Source organism: Thamnophis sirtalis, unplaced genomic scaffold (assembly GCF_051295495.1).
Source record: "Thamnophis sirtalis isolate CommonGarterSnake01/CBP01778 unplaced genomic scaffold, rThaSir2_p1.2 scaffold_3, whole genome shotgun sequence".
NCBI lineage: Eukaryota > Metazoa > Chordata > Lepidosauria > Squamata > Natricidae > Thamnophis > Thamnophis sirtalis.
Genome location: NW_028261383.1, coordinates 33,159,450 through 33,174,452, shown reverse-complemented (window position 1 = coordinate 33,174,452; position 15,003 = coordinate 33,159,450). Strand labels below are relative to the sequence as shown.

Sequence of the window (15,003 nt, the reverse complement as noted above, 5' to 3'; positions counted from 1 at the left end):
ATTCTCCTATTTGGGGCACTTTGAACCTAGCATCAAGCTAAGACTTTTAATTCCACTAAAATAAGCAATTAAGTACTTTGATTTTTCTCTATTTTGTTGGATGAGGGGGTAATAAGCAATAACCAGTTATGCATGACATTGAGAAGCTGCATTCCCACACCTGCTAGAAATCTTAATAAATCTCAGTAGCATATCATATACTTTTCCATAATTCAATACCAGCAAGCAGAAAATCTTAGTAGTATGTAGTGTGTTTGATTCCATGCACCTCTCACAAAGCCCAAATTTGTGTGTTCAAAGATGCAAATACAACACACAGAAGAGCACACAGATATGTGTTACAGGTAGCATATTCTGAAAAAAAATGGAAATTTTGTGAGAATATGCTATCTGCAATACATATCACAAGTTCAGACTGAAGGAAATTTTCCATTCCAGACAGACATATGATTAGAGGGTATTATGCAACAAACCAAAATAAGCTCTGTTCTTCTGTTCTCCCCCCGCCAGGCTTTAAACACACGAATGTGACAGTCTCGTTCCTGTTGAAAAGTGAGCCTTGGGTTTATATTAAATATTAGATTTATAACACAGCAAAACTAACATGTTGGTAGCTTTCTCAAGGAATTGTACAATTTTGAATATAAAATTATCAGAATGTTGTAATGTTGAAAACAAAGCTGCCGTTAGTCCTCAACGTATGACGATAATTGTGCCTGAAATGTCTGTTGCTAAGCGAAGCAATTGTCAAAAGAATTGCAGCTCATTTTACGACCTATTTTGCTGCAGCTGTTTACATGAATCATGTGGTAATTCACCAAATCCCCTTTGACTCTGCTTGTCAGAGACTGGCTGGGAAGGTTAAAAGTGAGGACCATGGGACAGTGCAGCTGTCACAAACACATCAGTTGCCAAGTGTCAAATTTTGAGCATCTGACCATGGAGATGCTGGAACATTTGTTCAGCATGAAAACTTTTCTTTTAGTGCTGTTTTAACTTGGAATGGTCGCTAAATGAATGGTCGTAAGTCGAGGACTACATGTATATTTAACCGAGCAACACAGCATTCTGATTTGAAGTAGAGCAACATGGTCAACACCTTACCAGTAGAACCGAAGCATGGGAGAGGTTAGTAAAATACAGGTAGTCCTCGACTTACAACCACAATTCAACCCAAAATTTCTATTGCTAAGTGAGACATTTGTTAAGTAAATTTTGCCCCATTTTACGACCTACCATGCTGCAGTTAAGTGAATCACTGCAGCTGTTAAGGTCATAACACAGATGTTAAGCAAATCTGGCTTCCCCATTGACTTTGCTTGTCAGAAGGCCACAAAGGGGAATCACATAACCCCATGACACTGCAACCGTCATAAATGAGTCATTTACAAAGCCTCTGAATTTTGATCACATGACCACGGGGATGCTGCAGTGAAAAGTGTGAAAAATGGTTCTAAGTCACTTTTTTCAGTGCCATTGTAATTTGAACGGTCACTAAACAAACTCTTGTTAAGTCTGGGACAACCTGTACATCCTTTGTAGCTCTACTTCACCACCCATCCATACATGTGCCTCAGAGACTAGGAAGAAGGCGATGGCAAACCTATTCTGAAAAATCTGGCCAAAAAACTAGTCAAGCCTGACTCAAAGGCAGTAAGTTTTACATGGAGTTCAATCTTCAGAATTAAAGATTCTGGTGGAATAATGGGTTTTCTACTTTTTTAGAGTTCTAAGATCAGAGCTGCGAATAGCCATGTAACTATTGGACAAAGCAGCAAGACACACAAAACTTTGCTGTGCACAATAGCATTCATCTGGATTTTTGCAGTCTAAATAGAATAGAATAGAATAGAACAGAACAGAATTGGAAGGGATCTTGGAGGTGTTCTAGTCCAACCCCCTGCTTAGGCAGGAAACCCTACACTACTTCAGACAAATGGTTATCCAACATCTTCAAAACTTCCAGTGTTGGAGCATTCACAACTTTTGGAGGCAAGTTGTTCCACTGATTAATTGTTCTAATTGTCAGAAATTTTTTCCTTAGTTTTAAGTTGCATCACTCCTTGATTAGTTTCCACCCATTGCTTCGTCCTCCCCTCAGGTGCTTTGGAGAATAGCTTGACTCCCTCTTCTTTGTGGCAGCCTCTGAGATATTGGAACACTGCTATCATGTTTCATCTACTCTTTTTCATCAAACTACATAGACAGTTCCAGCAACTGTTCTTCGTGTTTTAGCCTCGTCCCCTAATCATCTTTATTGCTCTTCTCTGCACTCTTTCTAGAGTCTCCACATCTTTTCTACATCGTGGCGACCAAAACTGAATGCAGTATTCCAAGTGTGGCCTTACCAAGGCATTATAAAGTGGTATTAACACTTCACGTGATCTTGATTCTATCCCTCTGTTTATGCAGCCTAGAACTGTGTTGGCTTTTTTGGCAGCTGCTGCACACTGCTGGCTCATATTTAAATGGTTGCCCACTAGGACTCCAAGATCCCTCTCACAGTTTACTGCTACTACTACTACTACACTACTACTACTACTATTGAGCAAGGTACCTCAAATCATGTAGCCCTTTCAGTATGCTTTTACTCCTTTCGTTTTTCTTACTGACTTTTTAAAATTCCATTTAGCTTCTTCTTCTTCAAAGGTTCATTGTGACACTCATCCTCCATTTCTTTTTTCACGTCCCAAATAGCCTGAATAGCAGAGCTACCGCCGAAGGAAAGCAGCTGTGCTTACACATTTTTCACATCTATGAAGAAAGTTTTGGGGTGAGGGACTTCATCGTGATGTTTTATGGATAGCAGGCCTCTGATCTCATTACGGATGATCGGAGGTAAAATCAATTGCCTCCTGGCAGTATCTTTAGCCTAAGGCACAACTAGGCATTCTTCCAATGTAAACTTTTATTATTATTATTATTATGTACAATATTAGATTGCAATCATCTTTACAGCATTTACTAGTGCAATGAACAGCACCAACATGGGGCAACATCCACACTATACAGAAGAAACACAGACATACAATGAGTTGTTTAGTGGCATCCTCCCTATCAGACAGGTAGATGAACCAAGAGAGGTATTGACAGGAAGGCAAGGCTTTTAACTGCCCCCTATAGAATCTTGATGCCCCTTGCTGCTAACTAGCCACGGCAAAAGTGATGGCCTCTGGTCGGACAGTTCCAGGCCCAGCAAAGAGGCTACAGCAAGGTTCTTTAGCTTGTTCTGAAGTGGCTGGGAGGGCATGAGCTGAAAGGAAAGAAAACACAACATTAGTTTCCACATATTTGCTTTCTTGTCAAGATCCAAGCAAAGGTTTTGTTTCTGGAGTGGGGGAGCAGTTGGGAATCAGGCCAGTATCACCTTCTGCAAGCCTGTTCACCACGCTCAGGAACTCACCTTGCTTACTTTGTGACACTTAATTAACCCTTGTGGATTTAAGAAGAAAGTGGAATAGGCATCATAAACTCTGGAAGAGGAATGAAACGAAAATTAGCCAAGCAAGACCATTCTGCCGTCCTCTTAAGACAAATACTGAGGTAGAATTGTAATATGTTTTGAGTAATCGGTTTTACTCTGTCCTAAAGGGCTTGATTAATTTTAATTGCACTTACATCACCGGCCAATAAGTAGAGCAAATCAGCCCATATTAAGGAAGGACCAGCTCTGATGCCAAAAAGGGAATAGTAAATCAATAGAAAAGAATATTTGTAGCTCAGGGTTGAACGGTGGAGTCTCTTGAGCTTGGTTGTTCTCTTGCAGACATTACGCAACTAGGTAACATCATCAGTGTTACTGCATTTGCCCTGAAGATGTTACCTACTAGTTGAGTAATGAAATATCTGTAAGAAAACAACCAAGCTCAGAGAGCACCAAGGAGTCCACAGAGAAAGGACTAGATAGAAGCAAGACTAGGGCATTCTATGCCTACCACATTTTTTGGAGTATAAGACGCTCCGAAGTATAAGATGCACCTAGCTTTTGGGGAGGAAAACAAGGGGGGGGTGGAAATCTGCCTCTCCCTCCCAGCATTTTGCCTCCTTCAGGGGTGAGTTGCTGCCAGTTTTACTACCGGCTTGCAACCCGTGTGTGTGTGCTTTTCAATGTAAATTGTTCTTCGCACATGCGCAGAACAATTTACAGTGAACTGTGCACGTGCAGTCACTAAAAATCAAAATGGCAGCAGCCCAGAGGCAGCGAGGGAACCAGCTCGGGCATGGCAGGCCTGGGGCACTGCTGGTTCTGTGACCCAGGGCTGAATTCCACTACCGGTTCAACCGAAATGGGCTGAACCGGGAGCAACCCAACTCTGGCCTTCTTGCAGCAAACAGTACAGAAGATATACACTGTTTGTGGTGTTACATTTCAGACTATACTTGTACAGATGCTGTTAAAATTGATGTGGCTTTCTGGAAGTATCTTTTATTCTCCGATGTTTAAAAGAAGATACAATAGCACTGGACCTCTTCAGGTCAAGCATTTATTTTAAAAAGCTTCTTCATTTTGATAAGTTGTCTAGAACAACAATAAAGCCGTCTTTAAGAAATAAGTCTAATAATTTGAACATATATTTGAACATATATAACCCTAACCCTATAGGCATTTATAGTCATTGACATCGTATTTTTCAGAGTATGATACACTTTTCCCACACTAAAAGAGGGTGAACATTTGGGTGCTTTTTCGAAGATTTTTTTTAGCCCTAATGCCAAATGAATATCTGGTAGGCAGAATTCCCCCCCCCCCCCGAAAACTAAGGTGCGTCTTATACTCCAAAAAATACGGTACCTCCTTGCAGCAAACAGAAAGCAGCCTGTTCCAGTTTAGCCTGATTAGCACAAGAAAAAAAAAACTGCCTCTGCCTCCCAGCAATTTGCCTCCTTGCAGCAAACAGCCCATTGCATTTTCACTTTCAATTTCAGTTTCAGCAGGTAACTCCTGATGATCAGCTGTTTCAGGCTGCAGAGATTGCTGTAGTCTATTGCTGCCTCCGCGAACCCCATTTTCCCATTTGCTGCAAGGAGGTAAATTGCTGGGGGGCAGAGGCCAAAGGGTAGGGGCCGGTGGGTGGGCAGGGCTACATTTGGTGTATAAGACACACCCAAATTTTCACCGTCTTTTTGGGGGGGAAGTGTGTCTTATATTTTGAAAAATACGGTACTTTTCTATTTCAGCCTTAAGGTTTACTATCCCATCTGAGGTGCCTCACCTGTAAAATTCAGGTTTATTCCTGAAGAAACGCATCAGGAAGACATGGAAAGGCAGTCCTCTAATCCGCCACCGCACTTGGATGCTCCAGTTCTCAGGATGTTGCGTCACCTTCATCACCTCTAGGTGCATATGAATAAAATAGTTCCAGGCCACAAAACGGCACAAGATAACAGCCAGTTGATATAGCATTAGGCCACTGGTGGTAGAAGTAAGAAGAGAACAGTTCGAATTGGGATGGAATTGTATCACCTCACGGTGAAAAAGGCTACAGGGAGTCCTCAACTTATGAACATAACTGAGCCCAAACTCTCTCTTGCTAAATGAGACATTCGTTAAGCGAATTGCGCCCCGTTTTACGACCACTGTTTTTTGCCACCACTGTTAAGTGAATCGCTGCAATTGTTACTAACACGATTAAGAGAATCAGACTTCCCCGCTGTCAGAAGATCTCAAAAGATGCTCAAGTCATCTTGGGACACCGCTACCGTCACAAATATGAGTCAGCTGCCAAACATCTGAATTTTGATCACGTGGCCATGCAGATGCTGCAACAGTCGTAAGTGTGAAAAACGTCTGTAAGTCATTTTTTTCCTAGTGCCATTGTAACTTTGAATGGTCACTAAACGAACTGTTGTAAGTCGAGGACTGCCTCCACTTCCTTATCTGCACATCAATGCACCCTGCATGCATGTTTAAATAAGTCTCTCACTGTGGATTTCCCATATGCATCGAATTATGACTTATATATCTATTTCCTATCTTGTCCCATGTAAGACTGATAACTACAGCAGGGCTCCCCAACTTTTCCCACTTTGCGGATTGGGGGGGGGAGGGAGGGAGGGAGAGAGAAGATGGTTTGGCGCGAGTAGCGGGCAAGCCCACAACTCCATTTGCGTGAGCAGCATGCATGTGTGCTCCCACTCATGCAAATGGAGCACTTGTGCACGCACTCACCCACTGCTCGAGCCAAGTGGGGATGTGCATAACTTCGTGCGCATACGCTCTCTATTTCCACGGCCCAGTTGCAAACACCTGACGGCCCACCAGTGGGCTGCAGCTCACAGGTTGGGGAGCCCTGGATTGCAGGTAATCCTTGATTTACAACTGTAATTGAACCTAACCATTACTGTCATAAGTAGTAATGATTGTAGTCTTTTTTGCAGCGGTCCTAAAGCAAATGCAGCAGTCACTTGGTGATTTGATTGTTCGCTATGGGCCAGTTTTTAGTAAAAGCATAGTCAAACACCCCAGGGAGAGCGACATCTAATTTCGAACCATCACTAAGCAACCTGACTACCTAAATCAAAATAACACATCCTGAGTTCTTATCTCTGACTACAAAAAGATTCCTTCTAAGTATAGTAAAGGCAGTCCACATTGACAGAGTTGTTTAGCAAACATTCACAGTTATGACAGAGATGAAAAGGTATCTTTGTGACCAATCCTCATTTTTATAACTGCAGTTCTATGGTGCTGGAGAAGACTTCTGTGAGTCCCTTGGATCAAACCGCTCAGTCCCAGAGGAGATCAACCCTGACTGCTCTTTAGAAGGCCAGATCCTGAAGATGAAACTCAAGTACTTTGGCCACCTAATGAGAAGGAAGGACTCACTGAAGAAGAGCCTAATACTGGGAATGACTGAGGGCAAAAGAAGGAGGGGACGACAGAGAATGAGGTGGCTGGATGGAGTCACTGAAGCAGTAGGCATGAGCTTAAATGGACTCCAGAGGATGGTAGAGGACAGGAAGGCCTGGAGGAACGTTGTCCATAGGATCACGATGGGTTGGACACGACTTTGCAACTAACAACAGAGCTATAAAGAAAAGCTGAAGATGCTTGTCCCTGTAAAGGAAAGCACAGTTGCAGGTTCACCTAGCCATCAATCTGCTTAATGACCAAATTGTGGGTCCCAATCGGGTCACTAAATAAGGACTACTTGTATTTCCTTCTCAGAAATAAGAGTAGCATAGTTGCAGCTACAGCATTGGGAAAGGAAGACTGAATTTCCCCCTTCAACAGGCACTCACGACTATAATAAAAATTATATCTGTAGTACCGATTACAGTAGATTAAGAGCTGTGTTTTATTTTCCAGAAGATGCCTGGAAACACAAAGAGCATTTCTGTCTGCAACATCTTAAAGCAGCTTCATCTTTTCTTAGGATCATGTGACAAGTTGCAATTGAACTCAAGAAAAATCGTGGCTGCTTTAATAGGCGACTGGCTAGGCCCGAGGACTGCACTCCTATCTTCTCCAAAGCAGTTTGGGATACCGAATCTAAAATGCTGGATAGTCCACAAATCATTTACGTATTCTTAAACCACGGGTACCCAACCCCTGCTCTGTGGACAAGCACCGGGCGGCGGCATGCCAGAAACCAGTCCACACAAACAAGCGAAGACCCATCCGCAGGATGCAGACAGCATGCAAAGCTACGTCCACTCCGATTGCGGGAAAACCTCTCTATGGAACCAGTCCCTGGTGCCCAAAAGATTGCCGGGGGCGGGAGGGCAGGGACACTATTCTTAAACTTTAAAAATTAGTTATATTGGGGAAAGAAGCAGCAGCTTTAATGAATCAAGCAGATGACAATATACATCCTTACTATTAATGAAATAAGGGTTGCAGCAGCTTTTAAAAGTACTTACACTATTTGTCAGAAAAACTATAAAGCAGAGAGTTATTGTAGCAACTTACAAAATGGCACATCAGTAGGAAGTGATAGCCCAAGACTTTTTGTTATGCAGCTGCCTCCTACAATATACTCTTAGATGGTGAAAATTAGCAGGTTTTCTTCCAGCATCAGTGCTATTCATGAAATCTTTAATTGGATAAAGTAGTTGCTTTATTGGCTAGCGTTGCGAAGGATTCCGTTAGAACCACTCAGAATCTATGAAACCAATTCCAGATGCTTCCCTGATGGGTCTTTTGCCTTTCCTGTCATGCCAATTGCTAATAATCACATTTTACGTAGCAAAGAAAGTGTATAATTTGTTATTAAAAATTGCACACCTTCCTTGCTATGCAAAATGTGATTACTTATCATTGTCCCCATAAATGGGGAAAGGGCTAGGGCACGGGTGTCAAACTCGTCATGCCACGTTGCCGCCAGGTGATCTATCGCAATTTTTCCCCCCTCCATGGAGCTGGGGTAGGCGTGGCCTGAGCGTGCCAGTTTGACACCCCTGGGCTAGAAGAAGTCTCACCGACTCCCTCAACTATGGACAATGGGAGTAGGGGAGGATAATATTGTACACATTTAGCAAACAAAATACATGTACTGAAAAGAGGGCAAGTTCTTACCTCTCTCATGATTGATGTTTGTTTTATTTATTTGTTTATTAAATTTATATTGCCGCCTAGTCACCCATGTTGACTCAAGGCGCCTTAATTTAAAACCATATTAAATAACAATAAGACTAATAAAAGAATCAGATAATATAATAAAATCACACACACACACACACACACACACCCCTAGGGACAGCAGATTCCAGGAGCCATGTAATGGGCTGCATCCAGCTCTTGGTTCCCCAGGCCTGCTGGCAGAACCAGGTCTTCAGTGCCTTCCGGAAAAGTATGAGAGTGTGGGCCGTTCTAATCTCTGGGGGGATGATGTTCTAGAAAGAGGGAGCCACCACAGAGAAGGCTCTTCTTTTGGGTCCCACCAGGTGTATCTCCCTCAGGGATGGGACCTGCAGGATTCCCTGCCCCCCCGCTCTGATGGGTCAGGTAGATGTGACCAACAAGAGAGAGATAACCTGGTCCCAAGCCATGAAGGGCTTTAAAGGTGACAACAAGCATCTTAAATTGCACCCAGATGCAAATCGGCAGCCAATGCAGTTCCCGTAGAAGAGGTGATACATGTACACACTGGGGTCTGCCCAAAATCATGCGGGCCGCTGCATTTTGCACCAACTGGAGCTTCTGGAAGCTCTTCAAGGGCAGCCTCATGTAGACGTGTTGTAATAGTCAAGATGGGATGCCTTGCAATAGTTGTGTTCAATAGTGGGTTTCGGCTCCCGCTGCAATTGGTACGCTGCAACGGGAGCCGAGCGTGTACCCCGGACACGCACGCTGCGCATGCATGCACACCCACTGCCTGCGACGCTCCAACTGCTCAGCAGAACGTTGTGCAGGCGCTGTATACTGCCCATGCGTGCGCAGATGGCCCATTTCCTTCAAATACAGGTAAGAAACGAGGGAGGGTGGGCAGACCCTCCAAAGCACCTTTCCAGTACGGTGGCTGCTGCTTCCGGCAGGCACCGGTACACACATATCGGGGTGTACCGCCTGCAACCCCACCACTGGTCATGTTGCAATAGTCAAGATGTTTTGCAAAGATGGTTGTGGATCAGATACACTGGCCATAGTTTTCTGTTTTCTAAGATCAAGGCCCAACTATAAATTTTAGTTAGATCTGGGAAACTTTTCAAGGGAAAAAAATTCCCCAGCTCTTCCATAAATATAGACTGAATTTCTCTCTAAAATGCTATAGATATTATGGAACTTTTCACATTCAGTAAAAGACAGACAATCCAGCCATCAGATATTCTAACTTGCCACCCTCCTTCCCTGATTAAAAGACTGACCGTGTTTTCAGATGCAGAATCTCATTGATGAATTCTACGTCCCGGGAATACATTGCATAATTATGAGTCCTTGAAAAAAAGCCTGGTAACTGGAGGGATGGGAGAGAGAACAAGAAGAGCAAACCAAAGTGAGGAATTTATAGCTCAAAAATTTTCAGAAATCCATTGACAACATTTCGCTTTGAGAGTTTTATGCCTATGTTCTGTCTAGTATAGACAAAACTAATTCTAGTTAAATTCTAATGCCTCAACTTTCCATGAATAGGAATGCAGATTTCACAATCTTATTTTTTATTCATGAATGTGTGTTGTATCAAGCATTAGTTAATAAGGATGTTGGGATCCTACATGCTTACCTGAAGTGCCTGCATCAGCAGCTTGGACTGTACAAATAATTTTCCACTATTGTGGGTTTGGGGGGAATATAAATGTGCATAAATCGAGACCTTTGGGGGATATTTTTGGAAACCAAATCAAAGTTTCAACTGCTTGCAGAAAAGACTGATAATAAACTCTCCTTAAGATAAATTCTGTTTCTGCAAGCTTTCAAATTCAGTGCAATATATTTTAGACCACCTATTCCATCTATAAAATAATTTAGGTATTTAAGATAGACAAAACTATTTTGCAAACATTAGTCTATGAAGTCAAATATTCTTTAGATTAATAACCCACTTAATCATCTGCTATGTAATCATTTTACCTGCAGATTTAGTATGCTTTGAACTACACTGCCTCCTCAAATAATTGTCTTGTCATTTCCTATAAAATATTAGAATGAACAGCATTGTAGCTCCAATGACTCAGTGATATTTCTAATCACAAATATTAAACAAGCATATTGAGTCTTGTATAGGAGATGATTAAAGCAAAAACCATTATTCTTCCTCTGGTAATTAGGAAATGCAGGTGTGCTATGGCAGATAATTAAAAAAAACACACACATCAGTGCTAGCCTACAAATTGCAACAAAGGGTTAAACCAGTGGTGCAATTCAGCTGGTTCTATCTGGTTTGGGCTAACCAGTAGCGGTGATGGCGGGAGGCTCTGTCCACCTGCCCGGACCTCATCACGTCCTGTTTTTGACATACTGTGCATGCCCAATAAGGCTTACCAGTCCAAAGCAAAACATTAAGATAGCTAGTTGCTTTGAAGCGATCCAAAAGAATTTTGGGATCTTGGGATCTATTATAACTCACTCACAATTTGTATCTTGATATAGCAGAGTCATTGGCCAAGCCAGTAATCTATTTGAATACACCTCGTAGAAAGGAAGGATAATTTTATACTTTAAAAAAAACAACACTGAAGAGAAGGAATTTGTCATTAAGTACTGTACTTACAAGTTATTGAAGGCGTTTACCAGTTACTCTAAAAATCATATTTTATTGTATTGTACTATGTTTTCCTGAAAATAAGCCCTCTCTGGATAATAAGCCCAATTGAGCTTTTGAGCGCATATGCTAAAATAAGCCCTCCCCTAAAATATTTAAATGCATGTGCAGCCAGTCTCTGCCATTTCCTGGGGGGAAGGGAGGGGGAACATGCCCCACGCGCCCCACATGCACCTGCCATCCACGTGGAACGGTTTCACAGAGGCCATTCCCGCAAACCCTAGCTACCACACCCCTTCTCTTAATGGCGGCCCCAAAAAGAGCAGCAGGCTCAGCAATGCTAGGGCTGGCAAGTGTGTGCCAGAAACAGAGACAGCACCTCCGGCCCTCTCTGGATCAGCTGATCTGCCGTCCGCGGTTAAGGGGCCTCCTACACCTCAAAAATAATAAAGCCTCCCCAAAAATAAGGCCAAGGGCTTATTTTGGGAGGTAAAAAGAAAATAAGACCCTGTCTTATTTTGAGGGAAACACGGTACTTAAAATTATGTATATTTCTATTTCTGGCTGCTGACACAATTTATGTAAGGTGGGGATTAATGGTATGTATGAACAGATGAGGTTAGAAAAGATCACCTCTTTCTTAGGAATTGCTTGAACCTCAGAACTAACAATGAACCACAAACCATAACTCTCTCATTTGACAAAACTGTCTCTCTTATAACAGTCTTTAGGTAAAGGTTCCCCTCGCACATATGTGCTAGTCGTTCCTGACTCTAGGGGCGGTGCTCATCTCCATTTCAAAGCCGAAGAGCCAGCGCTGTCTGAAGACATCTCCGTGGTCATGTGGCTGGCATGACTAAACGCCAAAGGTGCACAGAACACTGTTACCTTCCCACCAAAGATGGTCCCTATTTTTTCTAATTGCATTTTTACATGCTTTCGAACTGCTACGTTGGCAGAAGCTGAGACAAGTAACAGGAGCTCACTCCGTTAGAACCGCTCAACTGCTGATGTTTCTGATCGACAGGCTCAGCGCCTTAGCCACTAAGCCACCGCATCCCGCTGATCACAGTCTTTATCTAATACCAAATTCATAATCAATAGTCTCCCAGCCGTCCTACCATTCTACAAAGGAGAAAAAAAATGTAGTTTTCTAAGCAGCAAAACAGCAACACTAGTACCTCTTCCCGTAATTTCTGATGCATGACTTCGAGGTGCTCCTCCATGTCGCGGTTACCGCTGGTAGGCGAAGTGACCGGGGAGGGAACCCTGGAGGTGGCTTGGAAAGGCGCAAGGGATGCAGGTGCTGCCTCCGATGTTGGATAAGGTAATTGCAAATGCCAGTCATGAAAGAGACTATACAAAGAATCTAAAGAAGCACTGTCCAGTCCTTCGCTAGGCCGTACACTTAGGTTACCCTCTTGCCTCCCATTCTCCAAAATGATGGCATCTTCCATGCTTTCAGGGGGGGAGGAAACAGCTGGATGGAAAAGGGGCCTGGTCTCCAGGCTGCTGAATTTCAGTCCATATTGGATTACAGTACAGTTTTCTGCAGAAGGGTGAGACAGAGCTGGAAGGTGAGGGGCAGCTTCTGACAGCTTCTTGGAGAATAAGGAGGGAAAAGTCAGTTTTATTGGCGTGGAAGAGATAAGCTCAGGGGATAATTTATCCCAGGAGGCAGCCACATCCTTAAAAAGAGAGAGAGAGAACGAAAGATTATTTCAGAATAATGAATCTAATCATCCAAAATGTTGTATTCTGTGCTTGGCAACTCTGGAAGGCATCTTATTTTCTACCTGGGCTGTTTGATCTCACCTGACAGGTCTAAACAGTGACAAGCCTTCTTCACAGGAAGTTTGCTTTTATCTGGGTAATGCATACAGTGCACAGAACTCATTATTTTGCAGAACAGAATTTTGGTAATTAAGGAAAAAAACTTTGATATTTAAATATATGCTCTATTTGGTTGCTTGTTTTTTTTTAAACTATTATTAAGGGCCAACCATAAGATACGCATTTGCCATAATTTATTCTATTTCGAGAGAGACAAATTATCTCAGATCATTGGGATGCCATAACATGAACGATTCTGCACCATACGGGGAAAAATAAAAATTTAAAACCGGCTGGTGAAAATGAAAGTCAAATCTAACATAAGGCAAGAACCCAGCAACCATTTTATAGGCAAAAAAATAATAATAATAACTTTAGTGAGCACAAAACAAGTACAGACAGAGTTCCTAGCATGGTAGGCTGATTTGACCAGAAACAGGAATGAAATACATTCCAATGCAAAGATCTGGTTTTACTTTTCCTTTACACTCTCTGATTTTTCAATGGTCTATAAGCAGTCGTACTGCAAGACTAAAACTAATTTCATTCAATGCAGCTAATCCTATATTATGCCGGGATTTAATCACTACCCCTCAGGGGGTCACATCCACCACCGAGGAGCAATTTTTGGGAAGGCTGCCAGCCACACCTCCTAAGGTTTTCCGCTTTTTTTACCCGCAGGTTACACATCTTTCCCTGCAATGTCAAAGCAGAGCTTCAACCGGATCAGCCGGGCGAGCTGTCACCGGAGAAGCACCGGAGGAGGATGTGTGAAGTCCCGGGCAAACCTTTAACCACGCTATAATCCTCCCTAGCTCAACCCCGACCCAAGCAAGGACCAGCCCGGCACCGCAAGGGAGATCTGCAAAGGGTGACCCATTAGCTCACAATCTTAGCCAATTTTTTTTTTTAATTTGCAAAGGATCCAATTGCTTCTGCCTTCTCCCCGGTCTGACGGTGTCCCCACCCCACCGCACCGCTTCTCTACAAGCTTGCTCCTTGCACATCCGCCCCTCCCTCTGCCCTTCTTTCCCGCGAGGATCGGGGATGCCCGGCCACGCCCGGGTCCCGCCGCCTTTCACTCACCCGCGGCCGCAACCGCGCCGGGTGGCAACAGCGCGCCGAGTCTCCCTGGCCCAGGCGGAACGGGCTGCTGCTGCTGCTGCCGTCCCACCTCCAGGAGCAGCGGGCGCCCACGCGCAGGGCCGCCTTAGGGCTCCGCTGGTACATGGCGCGCGAGCGCGAGGCAGGCGCCTTCCACGCGCTGGCAACCCTCCTCCTCCTCCTCCCCCACCCCCCCCAGCCCGCGAGCCCCTTGAGCAGCGAACCCCGCTGCTTCAGCCGGCTTAAAAAAGGCCACGACGCCTGCGCCAACTATTGCGCAGGCGCACGTCGCCAGTCTCCTTGACCGAAGGAGGAAATGATACGCCCGCCGCAGACCCGGCGTGAACTTGGCGAGGCGAGTCCGTACAAACCACGCCTGCGCACTGAGAAGGTCGGCGAGGGCTGCCGTTCAGACGTCCCCCGCTGCTTTTTCCCAAGCGAGACTTCCGGTTCTTGCCTGTAATTTGTGGGGAGCCTTCCGGGCGGGGAGAGTGAGAACTCTGAAGTTACACGTGCACCTTGCAAGGAGTGGACTAGAACAGAACTAGAAGGGACCTTGGAAGTCTTCTAGTCCAGCCCCTTGCTCAAGCAGGAGACCCTATACCATTGCAAATATCAGCGTGGAAAGGCATCCAGCGGTTTTCCTCATCATTTTTTAAAAAATTATTTAGTTTATCAAACATGTACAAGATAGCAGGCACAAGTATAAACATGGACATGAACAAAGGAAATGAGTACAAATAAATGAGGACAGTAAGACAGGGATGGAAGGCACGCTAGTGCGCTTATGCACACCCCCTTTACGGACCTCTAAGGCAGTGTTTCTCAACCTTGGCGACTTTTAAGTCCTATGGACTTCAACTCCCAGAATTCCCCAGCCAGCTGTGCTGGCTGGGGGATTCTGGGAGTTGAAGTCCATAGGACT

The 15,003-nt window shown here is 44.0% G+C and overlaps 1 protein-coding gene across 2 annotated transcripts; it reads right to left on the bottom strand.

Moving 5' to 3' along the window:
* Window positions 1-2,890: 2,890 nt before the first annotated feature.
* CUNH6orf136 (chromosome unknown C6orf136 homolog) lies at window positions 2,891-14,254 on the bottom strand. 2 transcript variants are annotated; one of them, XM_014058878.2, is made up of 6 exons: window positions 14,061-14,254; window positions 12,323-12,829; window positions 9,808-9,896; window positions 5,214-5,411; window positions 3,404-3,473; window positions 2,891-3,253 (listed from the first exon to the last, which is right to left on the bottom strand). In XM_014058878.2, exons 1-6 carry the CDS (start codon window positions 14,202-14,204, stop codon window positions 3,107-3,109), a joined length of 1,155 nt encoding a protein of 384 aa, XP_013914353.2. In that variant the 5' UTR covers window positions 14,205-14,254; the 3' UTR covers window positions 2,891-3,106. The 2 variants fall into 2 exon arrangements, with proteins under 2 accessions (XP_013914353.2, XP_087564694.1); XM_087708568.1 differs by lacking the exon at window positions 3,404-3,473.
* Window positions 14,255-15,003: the final 749 nt, after the last annotated feature.

Excerpts from the sequence above, each read along its gene's own strand:
- CUNH6orf136 (XM_014058878.2), bottom strand. The coding sequence starts at position 14,204 with ATGTACCAGCGGAGCCCTAAGGCGGCCCTGCGCGTGGGCGCCCGCTGC. Across the intron at positions 12,830-14,060 it reads CGGCGCGGTTGCGGCCGCGG|GATGTGGCTGCCTCCTGGGA; the intron begins GTGAGTGAAAGG and ends TCTCTTTTTAAG. Across the intron at positions 9,897-12,322 it reads ATCAGAAATTACGGGAAGAG|TTACCAGGCTTTTTTTCAAG; the intron begins GTACTAGTGTTG and ends CCATCCCTCCAG.